At 33.3% G+C, this 26,319-nt stretch overlaps 1 protein-coding gene across 1 annotated transcript in view; it reads left to right on the forward strand.

The window, feature by feature from the left end:
* The window catches only part of LOC131075836 (MADS-box transcription factor 13), a 51,810-nt gene extending 26,447 nt beyond the window's left edge, over positions 1-25,363 (forward strand). Inside the window, exons 3-6 of the mRNA XM_058012756.2 lie at positions 20,631-20,692; positions 20,787-20,886; positions 20,992-21,030; positions 25,144-25,363. Of these exons, the coding sequence (XP_057868739.1) occupies positions 20,631-20,692; positions 20,787-20,886; positions 20,992-21,030; positions 25,144-25,149 (207 nt within the window). The 3' untranslated portion in view covers positions 25,150-25,363. The remainder of the gene's footprint in view (positions 1-20,630; positions 20,693-20,786; positions 20,887-20,991; positions 21,031-25,143) is intronic.
* Positions 25,364-26,319: the final 956 nt, after the last annotated feature.

Here is a 26,319-nt window from a genome sequence, read left to right on the forward strand (position 1 = left end):
AAAGACTAACAACGAAACCATCACTTACCATGAAAAGAAAGAAAATAACAAGAGAGGAAGAATGATTCTTCGACAATGATCAACACATACCTCAACCACGTCCTCTCACCAAATGACACCAAGATGGGATGAAGGATTCATCCACCTCCAATCCACATCCCACTAAGCCGACCAACTCAAGCCCAAACTCCATAGCCACATGTATGTGTCACTAGCTTAGCTGTAAACATATGACATCTTGTTGTAATGTGACAACATAGGAGCCAAATATTGAAGTCCCTAAAAACCAACAAACCATTGAGGAAGGTCATAACACCTTAAAGGTAAGGTAGATCAATGGTTTTGAACCTATCAAGACTTCATAAGGTCGAAGATTTCTCAAAATAAACTAGGATTTATTCTCAGTCCTAGGTGTGACAATTGGCATTATATGGACACCATCACATAGACCAATACAATAAAAACCCATAGAGCTTATTGAAAACACAATTGGACCATTTCACAAGCTTTCTTGACTCTCCAAGCCTTAACGATGATTTCAAATCCCTCAAAGTGCCCCTCTAGGATCCTAAAAACCCTACTGGACAAGTACATGGGACTAGGGCACCCACAAGGGACTATGCACACTAACAGGATACATGCATGCTAGAGGGAAACTAGTGCAATGCGCCTTAGTCCTCTAGGCATTCTAGTGTACATTTAAGGCACTAGTGCCCCTAGTAACCCAATTTCACATTGTCGTCCTTTGTTCCATATTGGTGTCCCGACTAGTGAAAATATCGAAGTTGGGGATCAATCCCACAAACACCACAGATGCATTGAGTATAAAAAGAACCTTGGGAATGCCCAAGGAACTAAAAAATGTTAGAAAAGATAAAGGGACAAAGTAGGCAAACTACACCCTCGGATACTAGGCACTACTGACGTGCACAAGGAGACGATGGGGAGTGAGAGATGCACCTACATAATAACCTAAACTCTTGTTCTAAGATAAATAACACAAACGACCAATAACTACCACACTTGGACACTTTACAAGACTACAAAAGATGGTTTCATAATTTGTATCATCGTAAGTTGCATCCCTATGCAATTTCTTGCTTATCTAGGGCCTATTTTGGCATTCTTGGCCTTATGTGCTCGACATGCTTGATAAAACCCAATTTAAAATCCCATTCCAACTTCTCCATCCTATTTTAGACCTCAGGTCCATATTTGGAACTATTTTGGAGGGAGAAAGGTGCCTATGACAACTTTCTCTTGAGCATGGGCCATTAAGGGCACTGTGTTCCCCCATGTTTAGCACCAAATTTGGACCACTTAATAGTTAGTAGGGTTAAACGAGAAATCTCTTCTTGTGCTGGCTTGGTTTGTGTTTTGCACCCCAAAATGCTTCGAAGAAGTATATAAGAAAGGTATCCTCCCTCATTTTGGGTAGCTATATGATATAAAGATAAAAACGGAGACAACAAAGGATAATTCAATTTCAAGAGCAACAAAACAAGCATTAAGGCATTGGAGATTACGAGTCATTTGCAAATCTATGCATTTGTTTTAGATTTTATGATCTTCCACTCCTAAAGTCAAGTACATTCAGGTCAACATCGACATCTACATGAGCATTTCAACATCAAGAAGGTTTATGATGGTACAAGCATTCCATTTTCATTTCTAGCCTCTACTACATATCAACATGCTTTCAATTCAAGTTCAATTTGATTCAATTTCAAGGTTAATTCCTAAAAATGGGGTTTGACTTAGGAAATTCACTTTCTACTCAATATTTCCTCTCTTTTTGTGTAGGAATAGATGACAAACCAACGAAAACAAGTACAAAATGAGCAGGTTGAGAGCTACAATTTGCAATTCGTTGGAGCTTAAATTATTACGAGTGCGCCAAGCAGATCGCCTTAGTGGTGAGGAAAGGTCAAGTAGATTGCCTCGCTCCTTCGACTTCTACCTAAAATTTAGATTGCAGATTAGTCATAGTCTACTCTGCTAGTCCTTTTTCTAAAATTGGTCTCCCAGTTCTCTGTCTTCCTGTACATGCTAAAAATTGTCATTTCCATCTATTTGGACCTACTTCTTGCATTCTTCAATTACAATTCGCATAGTCATATTCTAGTGAAATCTCTACTCGTCATGGCTTGGTTTGTGTTTCGCACCCCAAAATCCTTTGGAGAAGTATATAAGCAAGGTATCCTCCCTCGTTTTGGGTAGCTAGACGATATAAAGACGAAAAAGGAGACAACAAAGGATAATTCAATTTAAAGAGCAAGAGAACAAGTATTAAGACATTGGAGATTAGGAGTAATTTGCAAATCTATGCATTTGTTTTAGATTTTATGATCTTCCATTCCTAAAGTCAAGTTCATTCAAGTCAACGTCGACATCTTCATGAGTATTTCAACATCAAGAAGGTTTATGATGGTACAAGCATTCCATTTTCAGTTCTACCCTCTACTACATATCAACACACTTTTAATTAAAGTTCAATTTGATTCAATTTTGAGGTTAATTTCTAAAACTGGGGTTTGACTTAGGAAATTCACTTTCTACTCAATATTTCTTCTCTTTTTGTGTTGGAATAGATGATAAACCAACAAAAACAAGTACAAAATGAGCAGGAGGAGAGCTACAATTTGCAATTCGTTGGAGTTGAAATTGTTAGGAGTGGGCCAAGCAGACTGCCTCAGTCTCGAGGAAAGGTCAAGTATATTTCCTCACTCCTTCCACTTATACCTAAAATTTAGATTGCAGGTTAGTCATAGTCTACTCTGCTAGTCCTTTTTCTAAAATTGGTCTCCCAGTTCTCTGTCTTCCTGTACATGCTAAAAATTGTCATTTCCATCTATTTGGACCTACTTCTTGCATTCTTCAATTACAATTTGCATAGTCATATTCCATTGACAGTCAACGACCACTAAATCCTCTTTGTGCTTAGATTATCTACAGCCTAATGGATCATTCTCCTTCCAATATAATTAGGTTGGAAAATAGATTCCTTGTTTGCATGTATAGATGTGTGAAGCCTGTTTTTCCCACCTTACATAATCCATTACCATTTTCATTTGATTACATCATCTTCCATGAGGAGTGCCTAATATACACATACATCAATATATCTTGGATCCAAAAAACCATAAGCTTAAATTTATAAGAATTGATATGAACATAATAAGAGTATAAGAGAAAAATGATAGTAGAATGAACTTGATGTCATCCACAAAGCCATGACTTTTGGTCCTTAATGATGGTTATCAAAGCCACTTGACCATGTGGAACTTAGAGGTTCACCCCACCATGCTCATGGAGATAATTACATGACCCAAATACTTAAACAAGAATACGTTGAACACACCACATGACTAAGAGGTGGGGGAGGGATTCAATATAAACCTTAAACTAGTTTAGCTGTAAGCCCTTAAACTTAAAACTACAGTTATCTTATCTCTACAATAATGAAACATGAAAAGACAAAACAAGATACACAAGAAAATACTAGATTTACGTAGAAAACCCTAAGCAAGGAATAATTGATTAAAATGTTTTAGACTCAAGGCCAAGGTAGCTCACTACTCCTAATGTGGATTTGCATGACTAAGGTGCATAACCTTAGGGAAAGATACTATGGACTTGCATTACTAAGACACACAATCCTAGGGAAAGATACAAATGGACATGCATTATTGAAGTTCACTTCTCTAGGGCAAGATATAAATTTGCACAAGATACCAAGAGGACATATTGTCTTTTAGTATGCACAGGAAAATGATGAATTGAAATGAACAAGATCTCTGAATCATGAAATTATCCTTGAACCACTTTGTCAAGCAAACAATATCTTGGCAAATATAACTCATACGTTCACTACATCAAAACTCTTATCACATTGATGTACATGATCATCAAAGCTCAACACAAACTGAAATTTGCACTTCTACTTCTTTACATACATTTGCACATTATTCAATCCACACCAAATCATATCACAATACACACATCTACACATTTTTATTTATTAGCTTATTCATTGAAACCCTCAACTAGGTTGGCCACAAACATAATCTATATGAATTACATAAAATTAGCCACAAATGGAAACTAAACCAAATATTGTCCCACTCCAAGAGATAAAGGGGGCCAAATGCATCACAACACGTCTATCTAATTCAATTCCAATGAATTGCACATTATTAACATATCCTCCAAAGTCGACATCAAACGTACTATGTAGATAACCGATAAAGAAGGTTGACTGATCAACCCAAAAAAATCAATTGATGTGGATCTTCACATGTCATAGTAAGACTCATAACAACATCTTAATTTAATGTCTAAAACATATGTAGATCAAAAGAGTATGATCCAAATAAGATAAATCAATTGAGTAGGCGAGAGTCTCACACAACTAATCACACTAAACAATAAACCAACACATGAAATTTGAACTAGAACGCTAAACGAACCATATTAATATGTCCTCCAAGTCACATCACTTCAATCATCATAATGTAACAATGCAAAGCATTCTCCAAAACAATCCCAATAGACAACCTCACTGCCACCAAACTACAACCACTAACTTTACAGTTTGAACAATAGAGGACTTGAAAACATGATAGTGCAACATCTATAGAACATAGATATGATATCCAAAACTGCAAACCATCATTTTCAAAAATCAAAGGAAAGTAGAGCATCCTCCATAAAGCCATTGAATACTCTTTCCTCTATATTGTAACTCCCACCATTTTTCATCTTTTGAAAACACCTCATACTTACTCAACATCACCTCCAAACAACATAATAGCATCTTAATACTCATTTTTGAACCACATACGACAACCACACAATTGAACAATTGCAACTTCTTCACCTTTGTCACCACTACACACAATCACAAACAACACAAACTCATCTTTACTTATGACATCAATTATAAGTGACACCAAATAAGTTTGACATCAAATGATAACGCAACTATATTTTCAATAGAATACACATAGGAATATAGGTTTACATGCAAGCCATCTACAAAGTATAAAAAATAAACATGATCACAAAGTAAACATCCCCAAAGGAGAGAAACACCAAACATCTCTATTGCAAACAAATATATGCAAGAGAATGGATTACACACCATACAAGCATAGAAAAGATAAAGCATCGAGGTAAGAATACCACTCATCATCCAAATGCAAGGTGACATATAACGTTGTGAGCCAACACACATCGTAACCATGTGATTATCAATTAAACAACACCAACAAGGAAGACAACACCAACGAAAATATACAAGGCTAGCTATTACAGAGTAAGAGAGTGGAGTGTTATCACATAGCTCAAGGAATGGCTCACAAAAAATTGAGTAGTCCTATCATATAGACAAGGTGACTCGATTTTTCTCAATTCGACGCTCCAGAAGAGAGCATATCTTCCCAAGTCATCATTAGCTTATACAAGCGCTCAAAGCATGCAAGGGGCATCCAATTATCTTAGTTAAGTTTTATTACCCATGTTTTAATTTAATTATCACTTGATTAAGTAACTTCCCATTCCATGATTGTTAGTGTGCAACTTTAGGTCTAGCACACATTGGGAGCCACTTCCATAATTGACTCTACTACCTACCCTAGGCTCATTGAAACCAAAATTAAACCATATCAACTTTATAATTTCATTATTTAACTAGAATGAGCAAAAGTCATAAAATAGGAAAAAATGTCCAATACACGAAATCAATATGATACGAGATTTGTAGTGATTCAGTTTTGAAATTTCATACATAAATACCTTTATTTATAGTATAATTTAACACAAAATATTCTATAATCCACTTTCAAACACATCACAAATTTTCTCAAAAATGACAAAATAGTACAAACCACCATTGAAAAGTAGGAATACCTTTTTAAAATCATATCTACCCAACACTGGATTTCCACAATCAATTTTGTAAATTGTCCATTCAATTAAAAATTCGGCATGGTAGTATTTTGCAAAAATGGTTTCCTAAAATTTCCTCACAACAACTTAAATACTCAATTTGAAATGAAATAGTTTGCATAAGAAAAATGTTCTAAATCTTCCAATGATTCATTTACAAATAACTTAAATTGAAAATATTAAGCATAAAGAAAGTTATGAGGTTCTTACCTCAATTTTGCACCAGAAATGAAAGATAAATCTCTAAAATCTCAAAAAGAGATCTCGAATCCAAGGAGCAACCTAAATGATTTGCCATCCCTAATTCAGTTAAACTACCTGTAAAATTTCTCTAAGAATCTACTCCAAACAAAAATTTCGATACAAGTGTTGGGAGGGTTTTGAGAGCTCAAAAATCCCAAAATAAAACAAAGTATTAAAATGACCTAATTTTCTCAAATGAAACCCCACTCACAAATTACTTTTGGAAAATAATAAAAAATATATAAAGGAATAATATTTTAAATTCCTCAAAATTGTCCATATGCTCTATTTATGAAAATGTCAGTGAAATGAATACTCGTAAGGCACATTTTATTCTAAAATATAAAATTACAATTAAAATCATTAAAATTCATTTCGATAATTAGAATTGACAATAAGATGCAATTAAACACAAATATGCATGCACTTTTTATTGTTTGACCACAAGAGAATCTTAGGGTATTAAAAAAATTACCAAACCTGGTATTTGGGTTTGTATTGGTATTCACATGGGGAATGACACAATAAGGTTCGGTGATAATTTTGGCCAATGTGCTATCTACTATTAACCACCATTAGGGAGGGTGCGTGCATACCTATGTAGCCTGTTGAAGTCGATACTCAGTACCTACAACCACTCCTGAAACACCAATAGTACTCATGTATAAATATATAAAATAGTTGGGGCGCATACAATTTACCAGATGGGGTAAAAATATTACATAATATTAATTTATTACATTTAACTAATTTAACATACATCAACATTAAATTTCACATTATTGTTAATATCTCAAAATATAGTAAATCAAATCACATAATTTTTTTTTCAATAAAAGTGGATTTTTCCACTAAACTTTTTTATTAATATTTTTTATTTTTTACATAGGATTCAAAGAGCATACTGGAGGAAAGAACCCTGGGAAGATAACCTCCGATCACAGCTCATAAAATAAACCTATAGTATCTAACATATCAGTTTATACACCCTGCCCAAAACCACATACAAAATGTGGTCACAACACATATAATATTAGTTTTGCATAGAGCCCATATGACAATTTGCCAAAAAAACCCATTGGATAATTTTCAAATGTAGACTCCACAACTGCTATCAATGGAAGAAGACAAAATTTTCCAAAGCCCTGTGCCAAATCCCATGAGCCAAAAACCTTCCTGCCAAAAAAGAAAGTATCAAAAAACCTTTGGAAAAACACTATTGTATCAAATACCATGAGCTCGAACTCTCCTCCAGACAATGAACATGAATACTTGAAATGAAAGGGGAAAATGGGAATAATTATTATCATAAAATTTTACGTCAACATTACTCAAGAAAATCACATAACTATTGCTGCAAACCTTCCCATACCCTAGAAGGAATTTCCTCAAAACCCACCTCTCGCTGATTAGCATTGCTATCAATGGCTAAATTTGCCAAATAATTTGCAATCTTATTAACTTCTCTGTAACAATGGGATCCCAAGAAAGATTCAAACAATTCTAATTTTTGTAAAATGGAATCATGTATATGCTACAAATTCTAACAATTCAATTTCTATTTCATAACACATTGAATAATCACCATAGAATTACCTTCAATTATTAAGTCGTTAATTCTCAAAGAGATTGCCATATCCAATCCAAAAGACAAAGCATGAAATTCCGCATAATTGTTAGTTTTAAAACCAATAGCATGACACTTAGCTTGAATAAAATTTGCATTGTGATCGTAAATTACCATGCCTACCCCAGCCGACCCAGGGTTACCATGAGAGACCCCATCAAAATTCAGTTTAAAGTGCCCCTGCAGAGGAGGTTTCCATCTAGCAGAGCATCTCTTACCTATTGCATCATTCTTTTTTAAAATTGAACCATGAGAGGGTAAAATTGACATCATCTTCCAAACTCTAGTAACTCTACTATCCCAATGTGAAAAAGAAGATTTTCCAAATTCTTATAAATAAACAACAAAGCAACCTCAGAGATGGAAGACTCAATTTTTAATAGAACCTCAGACATAGGAGACCTTGTTTTTTTAAATATCCTATTGTTTCTCTCTAGCCAAACATTTCAAATCACAATAGATGGAGATATGATCCAAAGGCATGCATAAAAAGATGAGGCAAACATAAAGGGCCAATATCTAAAATGGGAAATGAGATCCTCACCAATAACAAAGGATATATTTAACTTCTCAAACAACCACTACTAACATTCATAAGCATAATCACAATGTAGGAACAGGTGTGAAGAAGATTCCAAATTTTTGTTACAAAGGACACAAGGGAAAACAACAGTAATACCAAGCCTGTCTAGTCTCATACCTGTAAGGACTCTGTCCTGAACTGCCAACCAAGCAAAGGCTCCAGCTTTAGGAAGACAAGCTGAATGTCAAAACAACTTATAAGGCCAAGATGATAAATCTTTAGCAACCATAAGAGAGTTGTAACCATCTTTAGCAGTGTACTTACCAGAAATATTCTTGTCCAAATGAGTTCATCCTCAGAATCAGAAAGAAATACAATTCTATCTCCCAAAATCTTCACAAAATCTAATTCCATACTTTGATCAACATCTAAGAAATCAATCGACTTCCATCTAGCTAGCTTAAGGGGTCCACTAGTCACAATTTCAAAATAATCTACGACAAAAACACCCCAAAGGGAGGAAAAAACAGTGATAAGAGGAGACCAATCCCTAATATTCACCAAAGGTGTGTGTCCATTCCATACTTCATCCCATAATCTGACCTTTCTACCATTATGAACAATCCATGAGAGATGAGGCAAAATAACTTATCTACATTTACAAAGGAAATTCCAAATAGCAGAACCCGAAGGCAAATTTGAGACTTTAAAAATGTACTCTCTTGGTCCATTATTTAAATATTTGGCAAACATAATCTGTGCCCATAAGGAGCTAGGCTTGTCATATAATTTCCAAACCAACTTAGCACCTAAGGCTAAATTTCGATTCTCCAGACCCCGAATTCCTTTTCCCCCAAGTTCCTTAGGAAAACACACCTTATCCCATGCAACTAAAGGGAGTTTCTTCTTGCCATCTTTATTATTGTTCCAAAGAAAATCTCTAAGAGTATCCAGTAAACTAACAATAGCTTCTTTTGGAGACTTCAAAACAAACATGAGATATATGGGAACAACAATCAAAACAGACTTGATGAGAACACTTTTACTTGCCAAAGTTAACCATCTATGATTCCATGAGAGAATTCTTTTAGAAATGACCGAAATAATCTTATCCCAAAAACCAATCTTATCCTGTTTAACAAAGAAAGGAATCCCAAGGTAAGTACATCGAAGATTTCCAGTCTCAAATCCCCAAAAGCATTGCAACCTATGTTGAACCAGTTGTGATGTATTAAGGAAAAAAATCTTTGATTTATCACTGTTCACTTTCTGACCAGAAAACGATGCATAATTCTATATTATTCCTTTAATCACTTTTGCCTCAACTAACGAAGCATGTCCAAATAACAGAGTATCATCTGCAAAGAGACAATGAGAAATACTTTGGGGAATATTCTGAATCCTTATACCTTTCCAAAGCTCCCCACTTTAGCAGCCCTAATAGCCCAACTAAAGGTTTCAGCTAGGAGAATAAACAAGAAGGGAGAAAGGGGATCTCCCTGTCTCAAACCCCTAGAGGAAGTGAAAAAACCACAAGGAGAACTATTAATTAAAACCGAGAATCGTGCAGAAGAAATACATGCACGAATCCATTTGACCCAGGCCTTGGAAAAACCTAACTTCTCAAGAACAGCACATAAAGGCCCCCACTCTACTCTATCGTAAGCCTTCATCATGTCTAGTTTAAGTATCATGGCCGGGGTTCTTTGGGTGGAAATAGAATGCAACACCTCATGTGCTACAATTGCACCCTTTGTCGTCTCCCTTCCGGGAACAAAACCACCTTGCTCCAATGAAATGATCCTAGGTAGAATTTTTGCCAACCTAAGGGAAATTGCCTTCGTAAATATCTTATACAAAGTGTTACATAAAGCAATGGGGCGGAAGTTAGCAAAAGTCTTAGTATCCTCTTTTTTAGGAATAATTGCAATCATTGTAGTATTAAGTTCTTTTAAAATAGACCTATTTCTCCTAGCTTCCTCGAGAGCCAATAAAACATCATTTCCCACAAAATCCCAACATTTCTGAAAAAATAAAGGAGTAAAACGATTTGGTCCCGAAGCTTTATCCGGATTCATGGCAAAGACATCACTCTTAACTTCTTCTAAGGAAAAGGGAGACATCAACATCTTATTGTCTTCCAAAGATACTAAAGGAGGAATATTAGTTATAATATCATTGCTGAGATTTTCATTTTCCGAAGATAATAATGACTTAAAAAACCTAACTGCCTTTGAAGCAATGTCCTCTGGCTCTGTCAATAAATTCCCATTCTGACACTGAATACAAGATATCCTATTCTTACATCTTTTAATCTTAGTTGAAGAATGAAATTTTTTTGTGTTCCTGTCACCATCTGAAAGCCATAACTCTCTAGATTTCCGTTTCCAATAGATTTCCTCTCTAGTTAACACCTCAAGCTATAATTTTAGTGACTTCAATTCATCAAAAACTTGTGGCACCATACCATGTTGAAGCACATGAGTATTAAGACACTCAATCATATCTTGAATCCTTTGTTTCTCTTGAAAAATGTTCTTAAAATGCGATATATTCCATTCCCTAATATTCAATTTCAAATAACTTAACTTCTTAGCAATCTGAAACATACGGGACCCAGAACAAAAAGGAGCAGAATTTGACCATTTTATAAGCAGAGGCAAAAAGGAAATTCCCTAAAGCACATGGGCTCAAATTTAAATGGAGACTTAAAAGAAGCCCTATCCTCAATAACTGAAAGGGAAATTGGAAAATGATCAAAACTCAAGACCGGTAGAATAGAGGAAAATAATTCAAAAGCTGAATCAATCCAATTCTCAGATAACAAAAACTGATCTAATCTCTCAACAATATGAGAAAAATCCCTTTTCATGTTTGTCCATGTGAAAACCCCATTCTGAGACTTACAATAAAAAAGGCTCATGTCAGAAATGAAATCCCCAAAGTCATCCATAATCTTTTTATTAGGGAAAACACCTCCTCTTTTCTCATATAAATCAGTGATAGCATTAAAATCACCCTCGAAGATAATAAAGGAACCATGTTTTAAGGGAGAAGAAATCCTCTTTAATTCACCCCATAACTTACTCTTCCCTTGAATTCTTGATGGAGCATAAATGTTAAAAAGCCAGAATTTAACCTTCGAAATCTTGCTTATAACTAAAGCCAACATCTAATTTGTAGCAGATGCCACTAACTGTACCTCAATATTATAATTCTTCCAAAGCAGTGCCAAACCTCTTGAAGCACCACAAGCCGGAGAAGAAAGAAAATTCCACCTTCTCCAAGATGAAAAAACCAAATCAACAAACTCCTTTGACAATTTTGTTTCTTGCAACATAAAAATATCACACTTAATTAAGTCCATCTGGGACTTAATTAAGCGTCTCTTGTTAGGGGCATTTAAGCCCCTAACATTCCAAGAAATAATTCTCATTGTCCTCGAGGGGAGGCCGAAGCTCCCCTCTTCCCATTAATCGAAGAATTTTTGCTTTCCCCAAAGCAACCTTGCAAATTACGTTTCACAGCCCCTGATCTTGTCATAGAGGACTAGTCACAAATCTTTTACTCCTCTTTCTTTTTACACTTACAGGAGTTAGGCATGTTTTAATAGGCCTACCAAGAGAGACTGAATGCCTCCCTTGCCCACCAGCAGGAGAAAGGGACAAAGTCTTTTGAATTCGAGCATCAATTTCCATTTGAGTCTTAAGATTATTTGGAGGCCTACCTCTCCTAGGAGAAACCATCGATGGTGAAAAAACTGGAGTTGTTTGGACAATTGGTAAACTCTTGCATGACTTTGGAGAAGCCAGGATAATTGGATTATCTTCATAACCCAACTCTGTTGTAGCCAAAACTGTAAAAGGGTTAGTAGATGCAAAAATTGGAAGGGTCAAGTTTATACCCCCCAAATCATTCTCAATTGAACAAACAACTCTATCAGTAATACCCTCATCCATTTGATGTGCATGATTGTTAAAAATATCATTTACTTGTTGAACCAAATTCTCATCTGGCATAATAATAAGGACAACCTCTGACATATTACTATTCCCTAAGGATGATTCATTAGCCATATTAATTTCAACATTCAGAGGGGAATTATTAGACACCAAATTCTTAATTTCCTGAACTAAAGAAGCATCATTAGGAAAACCTATGGCAGGTAATTGTTTAATAGTTTCCATATCAACCACTGCATTTTTATCTAAATTCACATTCTTTGAAGAATCCAAAACCTCCTTTTGAGTGCATGAAGACAAATTGTCGTCCTTACCCTTTGTGTGATTATTTGGCATCTTAGGGCAATCTATCATCAATGGATTATCTACTCCATTCATTGGGGGATTACCATCCACTATACCCTTGTTATTAGAAAATGTCTTCGGTAAAGACAAAAGTGAGACCGAACCCGAAGTGTGATCATTTGGTTTCCCAGAACTACGACACAATGCATTATTTTCAAGATTAATGTGACCTGCTTCTACCAATTTATTTGAAGAGACATTTCCACATCCTTCAACCGAAGGTCCCGCTGACAAACTATCTTTATTAAGGGATTTAGGGACAGAGCCAACAACCTGCTGGTTTTTCTTAAAATCGATAAGTAACAGAGCATCCAAAAGTAAAGGAGACTTAAGAAGCTTCGTATCTAATTTCTCGATTGACTCGTGCCAAATACCATCATGAGACTTGATATTACAAGTACGAGGGCAAACATTGTTAGGGTTAATAAGAACACAAATTTTTACCAGAACCTCCCCCTCCACAAAGTCCATTTTAGATGTTAAAAAAGTTTCAATAGTATTTGCAATTTTCTCAAGAACATCAAATCACATAATTATTCCATTACATAATGCATTTTAATGCCAACAACAAACTTAATTAGCATTTAATTAATATAAAAAAACACCAATGGCGCTCAACGACTTTCCCGCCCACACTCATTCAAAATACTCTGCAGGTTTTGTGTTGGTTGCGTCCACTATGTTGGTCATTGGTTGTGGCCCTCTCATGACTACTTCTGATCTGGTGGGATCGCACCCCCATTCCCCCCTTGTTGCTATTAATTTTGGCCCCTCTCAACCCCCTGCTGATCTAGGCGACTTTGTTGACAATGGGTTGGCTAATGGTGTCGTTGATTCTCAAAAGGGTGCGGTTTTTGGAGCTAGGAAGACTTTGGCCCCACCAAAACCTTCTATTGCTAGGAGACAAAACTTTGCTCGGATTGTCAAATCTACTACCCAACCCTCTAAGGGATTTCGTCCTCTTCCCTGTGCTAAGTCCTCCCCTATGGTGGTTTGTGGGCTTGACATTGGGGATAATATCGAGCTCTACCAGTGTTGTGCCCTGGTCTATAGATTCTATGGATTATGGCCCTCGCTACCGGATGCCCATAGTTGGGTAATTGACTCCTGGAATCATTTGGTTGCTCATAATATTGAGCTCTTTCCTTGTGCTAAAGGCTTTTTATTTCTTCATTTTCTTCTTTGAATGATAGGGATTTTGTTTTGGGTAATTTGTGGACTTGGGAAGCTCATGCCCTCCCCATTAAGCCTTGGACAACTTCCTTTAACCCCCTTACTGAGCCATTGAATGTGTGACCAGTTTTGGTTCGCCTTCCAAACCTTCCATTCCATTTCTAGGAAGAATCTTGTTATGAGGCTATTGGTAGTTTTATTAGCCATTTTTTAAAGGTGGATGAGGCCACCTCTTTTATGGGCCAGTCTACTTTTGCTCGTATGTTTAACATTGACATCTCCTCTCCTCTCCTGGGAGATGTGGTTCTCATGGTTGGGGACAGGCCTTGGACACAACTACTGTACTTCAATGGCCTCACATTTTGCTGCAGGAAATGCTTCTCTATGAGTCATCTTGCCTCAGGCTATTCTATCTCACATCATATAGGAGTTTCTACATGGTGGAAGGATTCTACTTTTGACCACTTGACTATCTTTGTATCAAATGCAGACTCTGTGAATTCATCTCAGGATGTTGAGGTACCTCCTATTTATGTTGATGCTACGGATATGGCGGTTGAAGCTAGTGCCCTTGTTTTACAACCTTTCTCTACTTTGTCAACTCATGCTCTTGATGTTGTTTACCTGCACCAGCCTACTTGTTTTGAAACAACCTTTTTCTGCCCCTATTGATTGTAACCCTACAGGGCTCCTTCTAATTGATCATTCTCTTGATAATAGTATTGCATGGATGGTTGTTCGTCATAGGTAGAAAGGGAAGTCTTGCCCCCTAACCTAACTCCCTCCTGTTCAAGGCCTGGGTACCTCTACCCCTCCTTGATTTGGGAACTAGGTCTAAGTTTGATAGGTTATTTTTACCAGTCTTTTTGTTTGTGACAACATTTTTGTTTGCTATGGAAATTCCATTTTGGTTATCTTTGTATTGAGGGTTAGGACCCTTGTTTTGCTACTTTAATATCAAAAACATTTAATTAATATTAAACATCTCAACATCATTAACTTAAAGCACAATTAGCAAATTGAGTATATCATCATTTCACTCATCACATAAAAAATCACAACGTCATAACACATTGTGCTCTCACAAGGGATTAAACAAAATAGAATACATGCACACATTACAATGCAATACCCCAATGATTGATAATTCATGTACATCATATATCACAAGGAGCACCAATGCACACTAAAGTAGAACATAGAACTCAAGAGCAAAGCACACATGCAACATCTCCTAAACAAGTTCACAACATAATGAGATAACTACATTGCCAAATTGCAAACAAGAGAGGCATTATAGGAATCATATTAGTGGGGATAGTGTGGAAGGAAGGAAGAGTATGATGACTATAAATATAAGTAATACAAAAAATTGTTATATGTATATCGCATATGCTTCTTGAATCTATTGTAAACTTCTAATCAACCCAATTATAGGCACCAATGGAGATCTAAATGAAATGCATTTAAAGAAAAGAAACAACAATACACCTCATACAAATGATAAACATGACTGAATTATCCTCACTATCCTTCAAGATCTTTTGAAAAATATGCATTTTCTCTCAACATTAAGCACATGCACAAGATGCTATAAAAAAATTAGGTTTGGTTGATTGGTGATGCAAGCCCTAGAGATTTTTTAGCATAATAGATGTAGACTCAAGCATTGGATGATGTAGTGAGAAGAGTAGGCCTCTTTTATAGAAATCTCCATGAAAATTAGAGGCCTAGATTAAGTGGTTAAAACATGAATGGTCATGATTAAGATGTGGAAGGAGGGTGAGCAAGATTAAGAGGTTAAAATGATTATTGAACACACCATTGGGCTCACAGAGGGGTGAATCATCCAGACCTTAAAACAACTTATTTATAACCCTATCAACTTCAAATCACTATTAACTTATCTCTATTATTAAGAAACATGATACCATAAAGTACAATACACATAATAACACCATATTTATGTGGAAAACACAAGAAGAGAAAAACCATGATGAGAATCACACTATCTCACTTTATTCATTGTCTTAAAAACACTATCAAATTGTAGATATGATCATCAAAACTCATTAAAAATTCAAATTGATGTGTGCTTACCTAGCACTCACATTCAATTCACAAACATCCACTCTCCAATTTACGCATGCACAATTGCATTTATACTAGGTTATACATTGAAACCCTCAATTAGGTCAACAACAGATAAAATATACATGGATTACATAAAGTTGGCCACGAACAGGTGACTATACTAAATTGGTGACCTAGCAGGCATGGAAGAAATACCTATGGAAGTAGATATTTTAGTAGAGGATGAAGGATGATAGTATGTACACCATTGGAAGAATCCAATTTAGTATAAAAATATCATAATATATATATTTTTCATATGGAGAACCTACTAATGCCTTATGTAAAAAGTATCTAGTTGTTGAGGGGATTGAGCATGATTAAGTGAATTAATAAGTTTCTAGTAAAAGAAAAAAATTCTAAGCCACACATGTATCATAGCCATAATCATGATGTTCTTCATGTTCCTTAAAAATATTTTTTAAGAGAAGCTTTAAGAAATACATCATAATCATTGGATTGTACAACCATGCTAAGGTTAAGGTGAGTAATCCTTTGTAGAGGAAGATTAGGATCCACATTATGTTGTGCATTGAAGAAGTGGTATAGCCAAGAAATATAAAAATATAAAGTAATATAAAAAATCTAAAAGCTTAGTACAAAATTTCAAAAAAATTGAGAAGAGCTCTAAAGATAAAATAAGGGTAGGTATTGTGGGTGAAAAAAAGGTAACTTGTTAGGTAAATAATAAACCTCAATGGAAAGATAGAGATATGGAGCATAAAATAAAAGGGGATACTAACCATAATGGGGTTAAAAAATATGGTAATATAATTTAAAAAAAGTAGACCTAAATATCTTAAAATAGGAAACGCAAATTCCTAAGGCCAAACCCAAAGGGTGTTAGATAGGTTGGCTCCATCGAATAAAGTATAGGAATAAGTACACCCATCTACATAATCCTATGCTAGAATTGTTATTTAACTCATAATGATAGATAAATGTGTCATACAATTATTACTAGGGACTTTTAATTAAAATTAATTATATAACTAAAATAAATTAATTGTGATATCTAGCTTCAAACCTAATGATGGATAAATGATGTGATGGATGTTATATGTTGATTTATATTATAGAATTTTAGTATTGATTTGCATGAAAATCTAAGATTATGCTAATTGATTATTTTGAATCTAGATCACCTATTTAGGAGTGAAACTACTCTCACAAAGTAGAAATTCAATCTTACATGCAAAATTGATTTGAAACTCATAGAACAATTATGACAAAATGAGGATCTTTTGTTAATTCATTTGCCTTGATTTTCACTCTTACAAGAGCATAATGACAAATCGTATTTAGCAAAACATTTGAGGAATTTGTTAGCTTATAAGGGTCATGTTTAGTTAGACTTATCAAGTTTAGTTAGACCTTTGATAGACTAGTGTTATGGATGTAAGAATTTTTTTGTATAAGTTTTAAGTGAAGTCAAATATTTTTAAGAATGAACAATAATTTTTCAACATATCATAATCAAATACCAAGTCGGCAAATAACACGAATGTGATCTAGCTTAGCTAACAATAACTATTGCAATGGTTGACAAAGATATCTAATTGATATTTATTTATTTTTAAAGTTTGTGGGTAGGATCTAGCAAGACAAGAGTCACTTGAGATAAACCCACACTTGTATATATGATTAAAGGCTCAATAAGAATAGGTTTAGAGATGATGAATTATTTAGAGATCATTGATAAGGAAATATGGATATGGAAATTATTGAGTTGATCTACCGACATAAATTTATTAATATCTAAGATAACAACACTTTATAATATTAAGATCTATAATATGTTTATATATGTTTTATTTTATGAAGTGTACTTATTAAGAATTCATTTTCTATATTGGTAGACACAAAATATTATAAAATATTTTATTCATCGACTATGATGGATTAATTTTAAGTTTTGCATAATTTTACTTTGATATCTAATTAATATATTCAATAATAATATATACTCTTTCACCTAATAATGAGTTAGAAAATATGAATGCAATAATCAAAGTATGATAACTGGTTTATGGGATGGTAATGAGATCTTGAAATTTTTTATCATTTGGACCATTAGAAAAGACTCCTATAGATATTTTGTATGTTCATTAATTTGTATGTGTGGTATTCAAAGCATGTTAGGTGTAATTCTAATATGAATGGGCCATTGTTTATGTCCCTCAAATATTTGTGGCATCCTCTTCCAATGCCAGAAAAGGTAGAACACCATAACCAAGATTTTTATGAGAAGAAGAGTGTTATAAAACTCAAGGCAGCAAAGGGAAAGAAAGAGAATAAAAGAAATAGGTGATTAGCAAGGTGATGTTAAAAGATATTGGTGACTAGTTGGATTGGGGAATCAAGAACATGTATGTATGTCTATGTTTTGAGGGTTTGAGAATTCACAAAAGAGATGAATGGCTCTCACTGTGTTGTGATTAGAACAACTATGATGAACCTATTGTTTGATCATGTTCAATCAAGAATGTGTTAGATGTGGACCAATCCTTGTTTCGTTCATTCATTTTGTCTAACTTGATTGGCAAATATTTGTTCCACAATGAATAGAGGATGTCAAACATTTAAGTAGAGGTCTAATTCAGTTGTTCCTTGGACTATTTACATGCTATGAGGTATTGACATAAACATTCATATTGGGTCATTGACAAAATTGCATAAGTTTAAATGGTTATTCTTTCACCTAATGCTAAAGTTTAATTTTCATGTTTTTATATGGTTGAGGATCTAGATGTCAAAGTGGATGTCTCTTTGCCTTAGAAGCATGAATTTTATATTCAATGTACCTTACATCTTGTTGAGGGTTGTGTAATTTTCCTTGTCTATTATTAGCTATTATTTGGACCTTTTATAAGCTTGGTTTTGTTGTAAGAGGGGGCTTTTGATCCCACTAAGGCGGCTGGGTCGAGGTTTTTTTGTTTAGGGTGATAAAGTCATCCCACCATCCCAATAACTATGGATAGGGGTCTCCATCCCCCCCCTCCTAGTTAGGTTAAAATGTACACTTATTTTAATATATACAATCTTTTATTAGTAAATAGTGGCCAGGGGATTGCTGCCATTGTATTAAAATATTAAAAGTTTTACAGCTATAAATATGTTCACATACCTACTATACATTTGTCACCCATTAATAGGCTCAATCCTCAACAAAATAGTAAGTCTCGACTAGCTAGAAACTACCTCTTTCTAGGGTATGAAAGAGCAAAATGCCTATGTAGCATTGATAATGCATGCTTTCTTGTATTTATTAATTAATTAAAAATTAAAATGGTTTTATTATAAGTTTCAATTAATTAATAAATATAGTAAAAGGTGCATCCTAGATTGTTGGATAGATGTTGCCATGAAAGAGACCCATACCAACATCACATTCTTGGCATTAAACTATTGTATCTCTCTCTAATAACAAAATGGGGGTAATTAACATATTAAAGAAAAGACTAGATCATATTTTTATCCTTTGGCATTTGTTGCACTTGTAGTGGCTGCCTCCTACAATTCTTGGGGCATTTTAGGTCATACTTTAAGTGGTCCACACCATCCAATCCTTCCAAATCTTCATCGTTGAAGCCCATGATTCCATTCTCTTTCTCTTCCTCTAGTACCATAATTGTCATTGGCGCTTCTCCACTATCTCCAAATTGCACCAACTTATCCTCATCAATATAATTTTGTAACCATCACATACCCCTCACTCAAATAATATTAAAGTCTCTTGGCAGAGGAATACCCCACCCACCACCACATTCTCCATTATGTTCTCCAACTCCCCTAGAAACCTATTTCAAATTAACCTCTTGCATAGCACTCCTACCATTTCCTTAGTCTCTCCCATATCCAACAATTATGCTAGAAACATTGAAGAGATGTCAATATCGACTCTATATCTATGGTCCAATTTTAGGATATCCTCTCCAATTACACCCTTAATATCATGTATAATGAGACCATGGTTTGCCTTAAACATACTCTTAAGACTCTTCTTTGAAACCTCCCCCAGAAACACCATCTATCTACGTTAGCAACTGAATCTTAGTGGGGTGTTCGTTTTGGTTTCAACTCTATGTCCAAAAAGATTTTGTGACAACTACCCAGCTCCTAAAAGAGCAACCCTTTTGCACATGACATTCCATTCACACACTTGCCTCTCAAAAGTGGTGAGGCTTCCATCCTTATGCAATTAATACACATCCTTTTTTTTACTTTAGATTAAGGAAAATTGAAGGTTTGTTGTCCTTTGTTGATCTTCAAGATTTGGAGGATCACCTTCCTCGTGTTCATTCATTATTTTTGTTCTTGCTAGTATTCCCATCACTGCCTTTTTTACACAACTTGTCAATTTGAGGAGAGCAACTTGAAACTCTACCTTGTTGTTTGTGTTTTTCTTTATCACTTTTCCACTAATCAAACTACTTGCTCTACTAATCTTTAGATTTCTTTTTGATGTGTCAAAATTGATTTTCAACCAACCTTCTTTCAAGACACTCCATTTTACTCCTTCCCTTAGATTAAGAACAAGATCAACCTTCATAACCCTACAAACAAAATACTTATTTTATATTATTACATATTTTGATTTACTAAATAGTAAACTTTCTTATTTAATTTTCAATTCTTAAATAATAAGATGGGTTTCTTCCTATTTTTCTTTTAGTGCAAAGGAAAAGAAATCGTGGATCTTGTTCGAAAGATTGAAGAATCATATAACTCCATAAGGTAAATTTATATCCTATAATTATAATTTTTTTTTGTTTTTATTTAATATAAATTATTGTTTTCTAATAGAAAATGTTAACTTCATATTTTATAGTCATATGAAAGGTGAAAATATTGAGGATTTGAATGTAAATGAATTGACGGAATTAGAGCATAAGATTGAAGCAGGAATACAACGTATTAAATCAGAAAAGGTATGAAATATTTTTTTATAAATATTAATTAATCACATATTAGTCTACTTTTTGGACCGCAAAATATTTATTTAATAATAGTTTCTAACATAATGATTTATATAGGATCTTCGTTTGAATGAACAAAAGAAGACAATAAAAAAGGTTAGACTCTTTATCATCTTATAATTTTTCTATTAAATTAATAGGAATAAAATTGTCAAATTTGTTGTGTATCATTTGCATGCAAATATATATTCTATTCACATTATTTATCTCGTATTACATTTATTTAAATTTTTATTTGGACAGATTATAATCAAAGCTTTATTTTACATGTAAACAAAATATCTTGATAAAATAAAAAAATTGAATCTAAAAAATAATTAAAATATATCAATATTTAAATTGTTATTTTTTAATTTAAAACAAATTAATAGAAAATGGGAGTGATAATGATTGTTTAATCTTTTACTAAAACTTAATTCCATCTAACGTATGCATGAAACTAAAAGACCAAAACCACAAAAGGAACAACACAAGAATACCAATTTTTTTATGCAGAAAACCCAAATTGGGAAAAACCATAGTGAGAACTATCTCACTATATGATAAGTTGATTACAATGTTTAGGCTACAGACCAAGGAGCTCACTACTCCTGAGATAACTTGCAAAGCTAAAGCACACAACCTTAGGGCAATATACAAAAGGGACGTGCAAACACTGAAGATCACTTTTTGAAAGGCAACATACAATACATCTAATAAAGATGTATCAACAGAGTTGAACTATGAAGAACCACATTCGTTGAAATGTTGATCACAATTCATAATTCAAAACATATAGTTTGTCTTCATCATTGTTGTGTAACACTTTTGAACCAATATACTTCTTCACATATACTTCGTGCAACACACAAACCTTATCTATCTCTCTTCACAATGAGTCAATCCTTTATATGCTAATTGCAAGCTCAAGGACACCAATTAGGTGTAACGTGTAAATTCAAAATAGTATGCTAGAAATAAGTTCCAATACAAATCTGGAAGGCAAAATGAGACTTGTGAGGCTTCTCACCAAGTTGGCATAACTTATAGTCCACCCTGAATCATCGCTCACATATTTACATGCAACTGCACAGACCAAAATAGTATAGGTTAGGTGCAAAATGTAAAACTGTCTAAGAATACTGCCACAACTTTACACAATCTTAAGTTTGGACCACAAAGAGTGCTTGTAGATGCATTAGATATAATGAACAAGTACCAATAACACTGAACAATTGAACAACATCACCAAAGTACTTGCAAGTATGGGAACAAAACGCATTACTATATAGTGACACCATATTCGTCACTTGACTAAGCACCAACTACAGATCAAAGAAACCAACACCAAATCTCTAAAAAAATCAAGATACATCATTATAAACATTCTAGAACAATCATGAATAGATTCCATGCATTCGCATGATCACATTGCTACTTCATTATAACTACACTATACTAGGCCACATTTAAACTAAAGACTATAACTAAGTAGCTCATCTGAATCAAAAAGTTTGACATCAATAACTACAAAAGCTCATATTTGCAACATTAATACCCAAAAGTAATTCAAATCAAACATCTCTCCTAACTTGATTAGAGAGAATAATGACACCATCACAAAACCTTAAAACAAGCAAATGAGGTCTTTATATTACCAAAAGAGAATTGGTGCGCATTGTGAAAGACACAATAAAGACCATAAACTACATATACCTAGAGTTAACTCTATACCCTATAAATCCTAAACTCTAAACCATAAAATTTGTACCTTATTTAAACCATATATCCTCTAACATAAACCTTTTTCAACCATAGGCCTCATGTCCTAGAGAATAAATATTATATATTAAACTATATATCTCAAAATATTTACACTAAACCATAAGCCAAAAGTAAAACTATAATTTTTAAAATTTTTCTTTTACACTTAGAAGAAACCTTTTTAAAAATATTATAATATACATATATGAGAACCAAAATATTGAATATATCCTATCTCCCAATGTACCTAAAGATACATGGTATAGTAATTCTATACAAAAGTAAAATTTGTAATATATCAAGCCTTAAAATATATTCTTCCATACATGATAATAGAATGGTATTGGAGAAAATGTGGGCTAATTACAAATATTACCAAAATATTGAATATACGCTATCTCCCAATATACCTAAACATACACGGTATAGTGATTCTACACAAAAGTAAAAAAATTATTATATCAAGCCTTCAAATATATTCGACAATACATGGTAATAGAATGGTATTGGAGAACATGTGGGCTAATGACAAATATTACGAAAAGATATCAAATTTATTAGAAGCATGGGTATTAAATTATCATCATCACAAAATTTATTGAATAAATTGTAGAAAATCGAATAGCTAATATAATGATAAATCACTAGAAGAGACAAGAAATAGATAAAAAGATAAGATAATTGTAAGAATAAGAAATTGTAGCTCCCACCTATATAGCCCTTAAGTATACATCCAAGACATTATTTCTCAAGATACAAGAAGCCAACATTCTCAAATGTTTAGTTTTATGGACACTCTAAACAAGCTAAGATAATATCTAACCAATATTATATAATTGAATCTTTTAAAAAGTTTCTCTTAACTTAGACTAATATGAATAACCAAATTTAAAGAAAACTTGTATTAAATTAAACATTATAAAATCAACTCAAAAGAAAAAAAGCAAATAATAAATATGTTCAAAAAAATTAGGGAATTGAAAAGTGTAAAAAGAATGTATATGTCTTTTCCTTTTTCTAGTGTTTCTATTTTTATATTGGTTGGGATAAAATTCCAAAGTTCAACCGTACTTTTGGCCAACTTATTAGATCAAGTGAATTTAAGCATTTTTTACTAAAAATTAATTTTGGTCAAACAAATGATCTTGCTAGATTTATTCTAGCTAACTTAGATATATTTATAAATATTTCAAACTAAACCCACACAAATTGACAATGGACAGACATTGAGTTCTTTAATAAGAGGGTTAAAGGAGGTTGTCCATGGTTTGAAAGAGAGAGTATGCCAAGCCCATAACTTGCTCAAAACCAAATCACGACCATGAAAAAAAATAGAAGAAATAAAATAACCCTTAGCACAAGGGAGATGCTCATTGTTACCTAAAACTAGGGGCTTCCAAAAATCCATCGCCCAATGATGAATATCTAGGAGAGATGACCAAAGACCAATGAATCTACACACCAACTTGCAACATTGGTAGAAGTTGACATTTTCCACCACATCGCATCAACCACAATGGGGGAGGTCTTCGCACAAGCAAGAGGATGAGGTTTCCTCTTACAAGGAAGGGAAGTAGTAGATCTAGCAACACAAGCAAAGCTTCATCCACCAATATTATAAAAACGATTTGGAGGATGGACCCCAACACCCATGACACTAGAGACAACAATAGTAGGGGGAACATCATCACAAGCCAAATCTACAAGAGTGCTAACCACCGCAGTGATGGACCCAGAGACTATTGCACTAGGAGGTAAGGTAGGCACAAGCGTAGCTAGAGTAGACCGAAAAGTCCCACGAGCAACAGAGGCAAACCCATGAACAACTAAGGACCCCACAACAACACATCTAGAGGCATGAGTTGGAGAAGTAGCTAGATGTTTCAAAAAACTTCCTATTAGAGGAGCGACAACCTTTAAGACACAAAAACAGTCTTATATTATTTATTGGATTTGTAGGCCCTTAACTAAATTATAATGTTAATTTTATACGGAACTATACTTAAATAATTATTTATTTTTTCAAAAACTATAAGCATAAAATACACATATATTAGTTTAAACCATTTCAAAAATTAAAATAAGTCACTTTTTCGTGATTCAAGTTATAAATTTGAACCAATGTTGATCGTTTATTCTATAAAAATGTGAAACAACTTTATATTTTTACTTGTTGGTCATCACTTGTAGATACAGACATATTAAATATTAGGTGACTCAATTTATATATAATTTAATATTTATGTATTGATGTTTCAAGTACACTATTTTGATTAATATAATAAGCTAATTGAGTAGATTCAATACTTGGAGTGTTGTCTTATTAAATGATTAAACATTGCTAGTATAAATGATTTAATTAAAATTTGATTATTAAAACCTTATTATATTTGGTGATTTTTCATTCGCTTTAACTAAATTACATTATATTGGTAGATACATATAATACTTTATTGATCTATGCAGGAATAAGGAAAATCTGAAGGGTAGTTAATCAAAGACAATGTACATAGTCTATTTAATTGAATAAATATTTCCTTGTGTAATAGAAATGGTGATGTTGAAACTCATGAACTCAATATCCAAATTAGTCACCATTCTCAATTCCCTATGTGATTAGACTTGTAAATGTGTCTTCTCTTGAGTGTTCTATAATTATATATATTCGTACATTTTTCTTCATATATGTAAATGACTAGATAGTCTTGTCAAAATGTAAATTATGATATTAAAATATTTGAACACATGATACTATTTTATGTGGCAAGTTAAATTAAGTGAAGAACATTGCATATTTTAGTTAAAATGTATAATATATTATCATAAGGTGAAAATGTTATAATGTAGAAATATGAAAAATTTGTTATTTTATTATGAATTATGTTTTTTTTAAAATTTGGACAAAAAAATTCTCTTTCTTGAAACCTTAAATTGTATTAGATTAACTTATAAAATCTTGGATTTTGGTGTATCTTGTGATTCCATTTTTTTTCTTTCTATCATAACAAATATGTGAATTTCTTAAATAATTAACTACTTGTTGAAATGTAATTGATTTGGCCATGCTTCTCCTTCAAGGGGTTAGAAATATGGCTTAATGTGTGTTTCTTTAATTTTATTTATAAAATAGTGTTTCATTGTTGTAATAATTTAATTTAATAATTTAATTTAAAAGTGAATTACATAATTATGATGTTGGGTAGACTTGATTCTTAAGCGTATTGTTGGAATTTATTTGTAAATGTTTATATTGAAATACATGGAATTTTTGTCTAAACAATTACAAAAAATTTTAAAATTGCATTTAAGCTCACAAAAATGTGTTGGATTAATTTTGATATATGGCCACTTGGTATGTAAGGGCAATACTTTATCAACCAAAGCTATATTTTGTAATATTATTTGTATTTAAGACATTTTTTAATTTTTTAAATGATAATTTAAGCATCACATTTCACCTCATCATATTTTGTAAAGTTAAGATATTCCTACTTACAATTGTAGGAATTGCGAAGTCATCTATGACATCATTAATTATTATTTATTGTGATTAGGATTTTAGATTCCAACATGTCCTTAGAATTTATGCTTATATTTTTAAGGTATGATTATATTTTTGTATGTTTGTTAATCACCTCATGT

This window comes from Cryptomeria japonica, chromosome 10, assembly GCF_030272615.1.
Source record: "Cryptomeria japonica chromosome 10, Sugi_1.0, whole genome shotgun sequence".
NCBI lineage: Eukaryota > Viridiplantae > Streptophyta > Pinopsida > Cupressales > Cupressaceae > Cryptomeria > Cryptomeria japonica.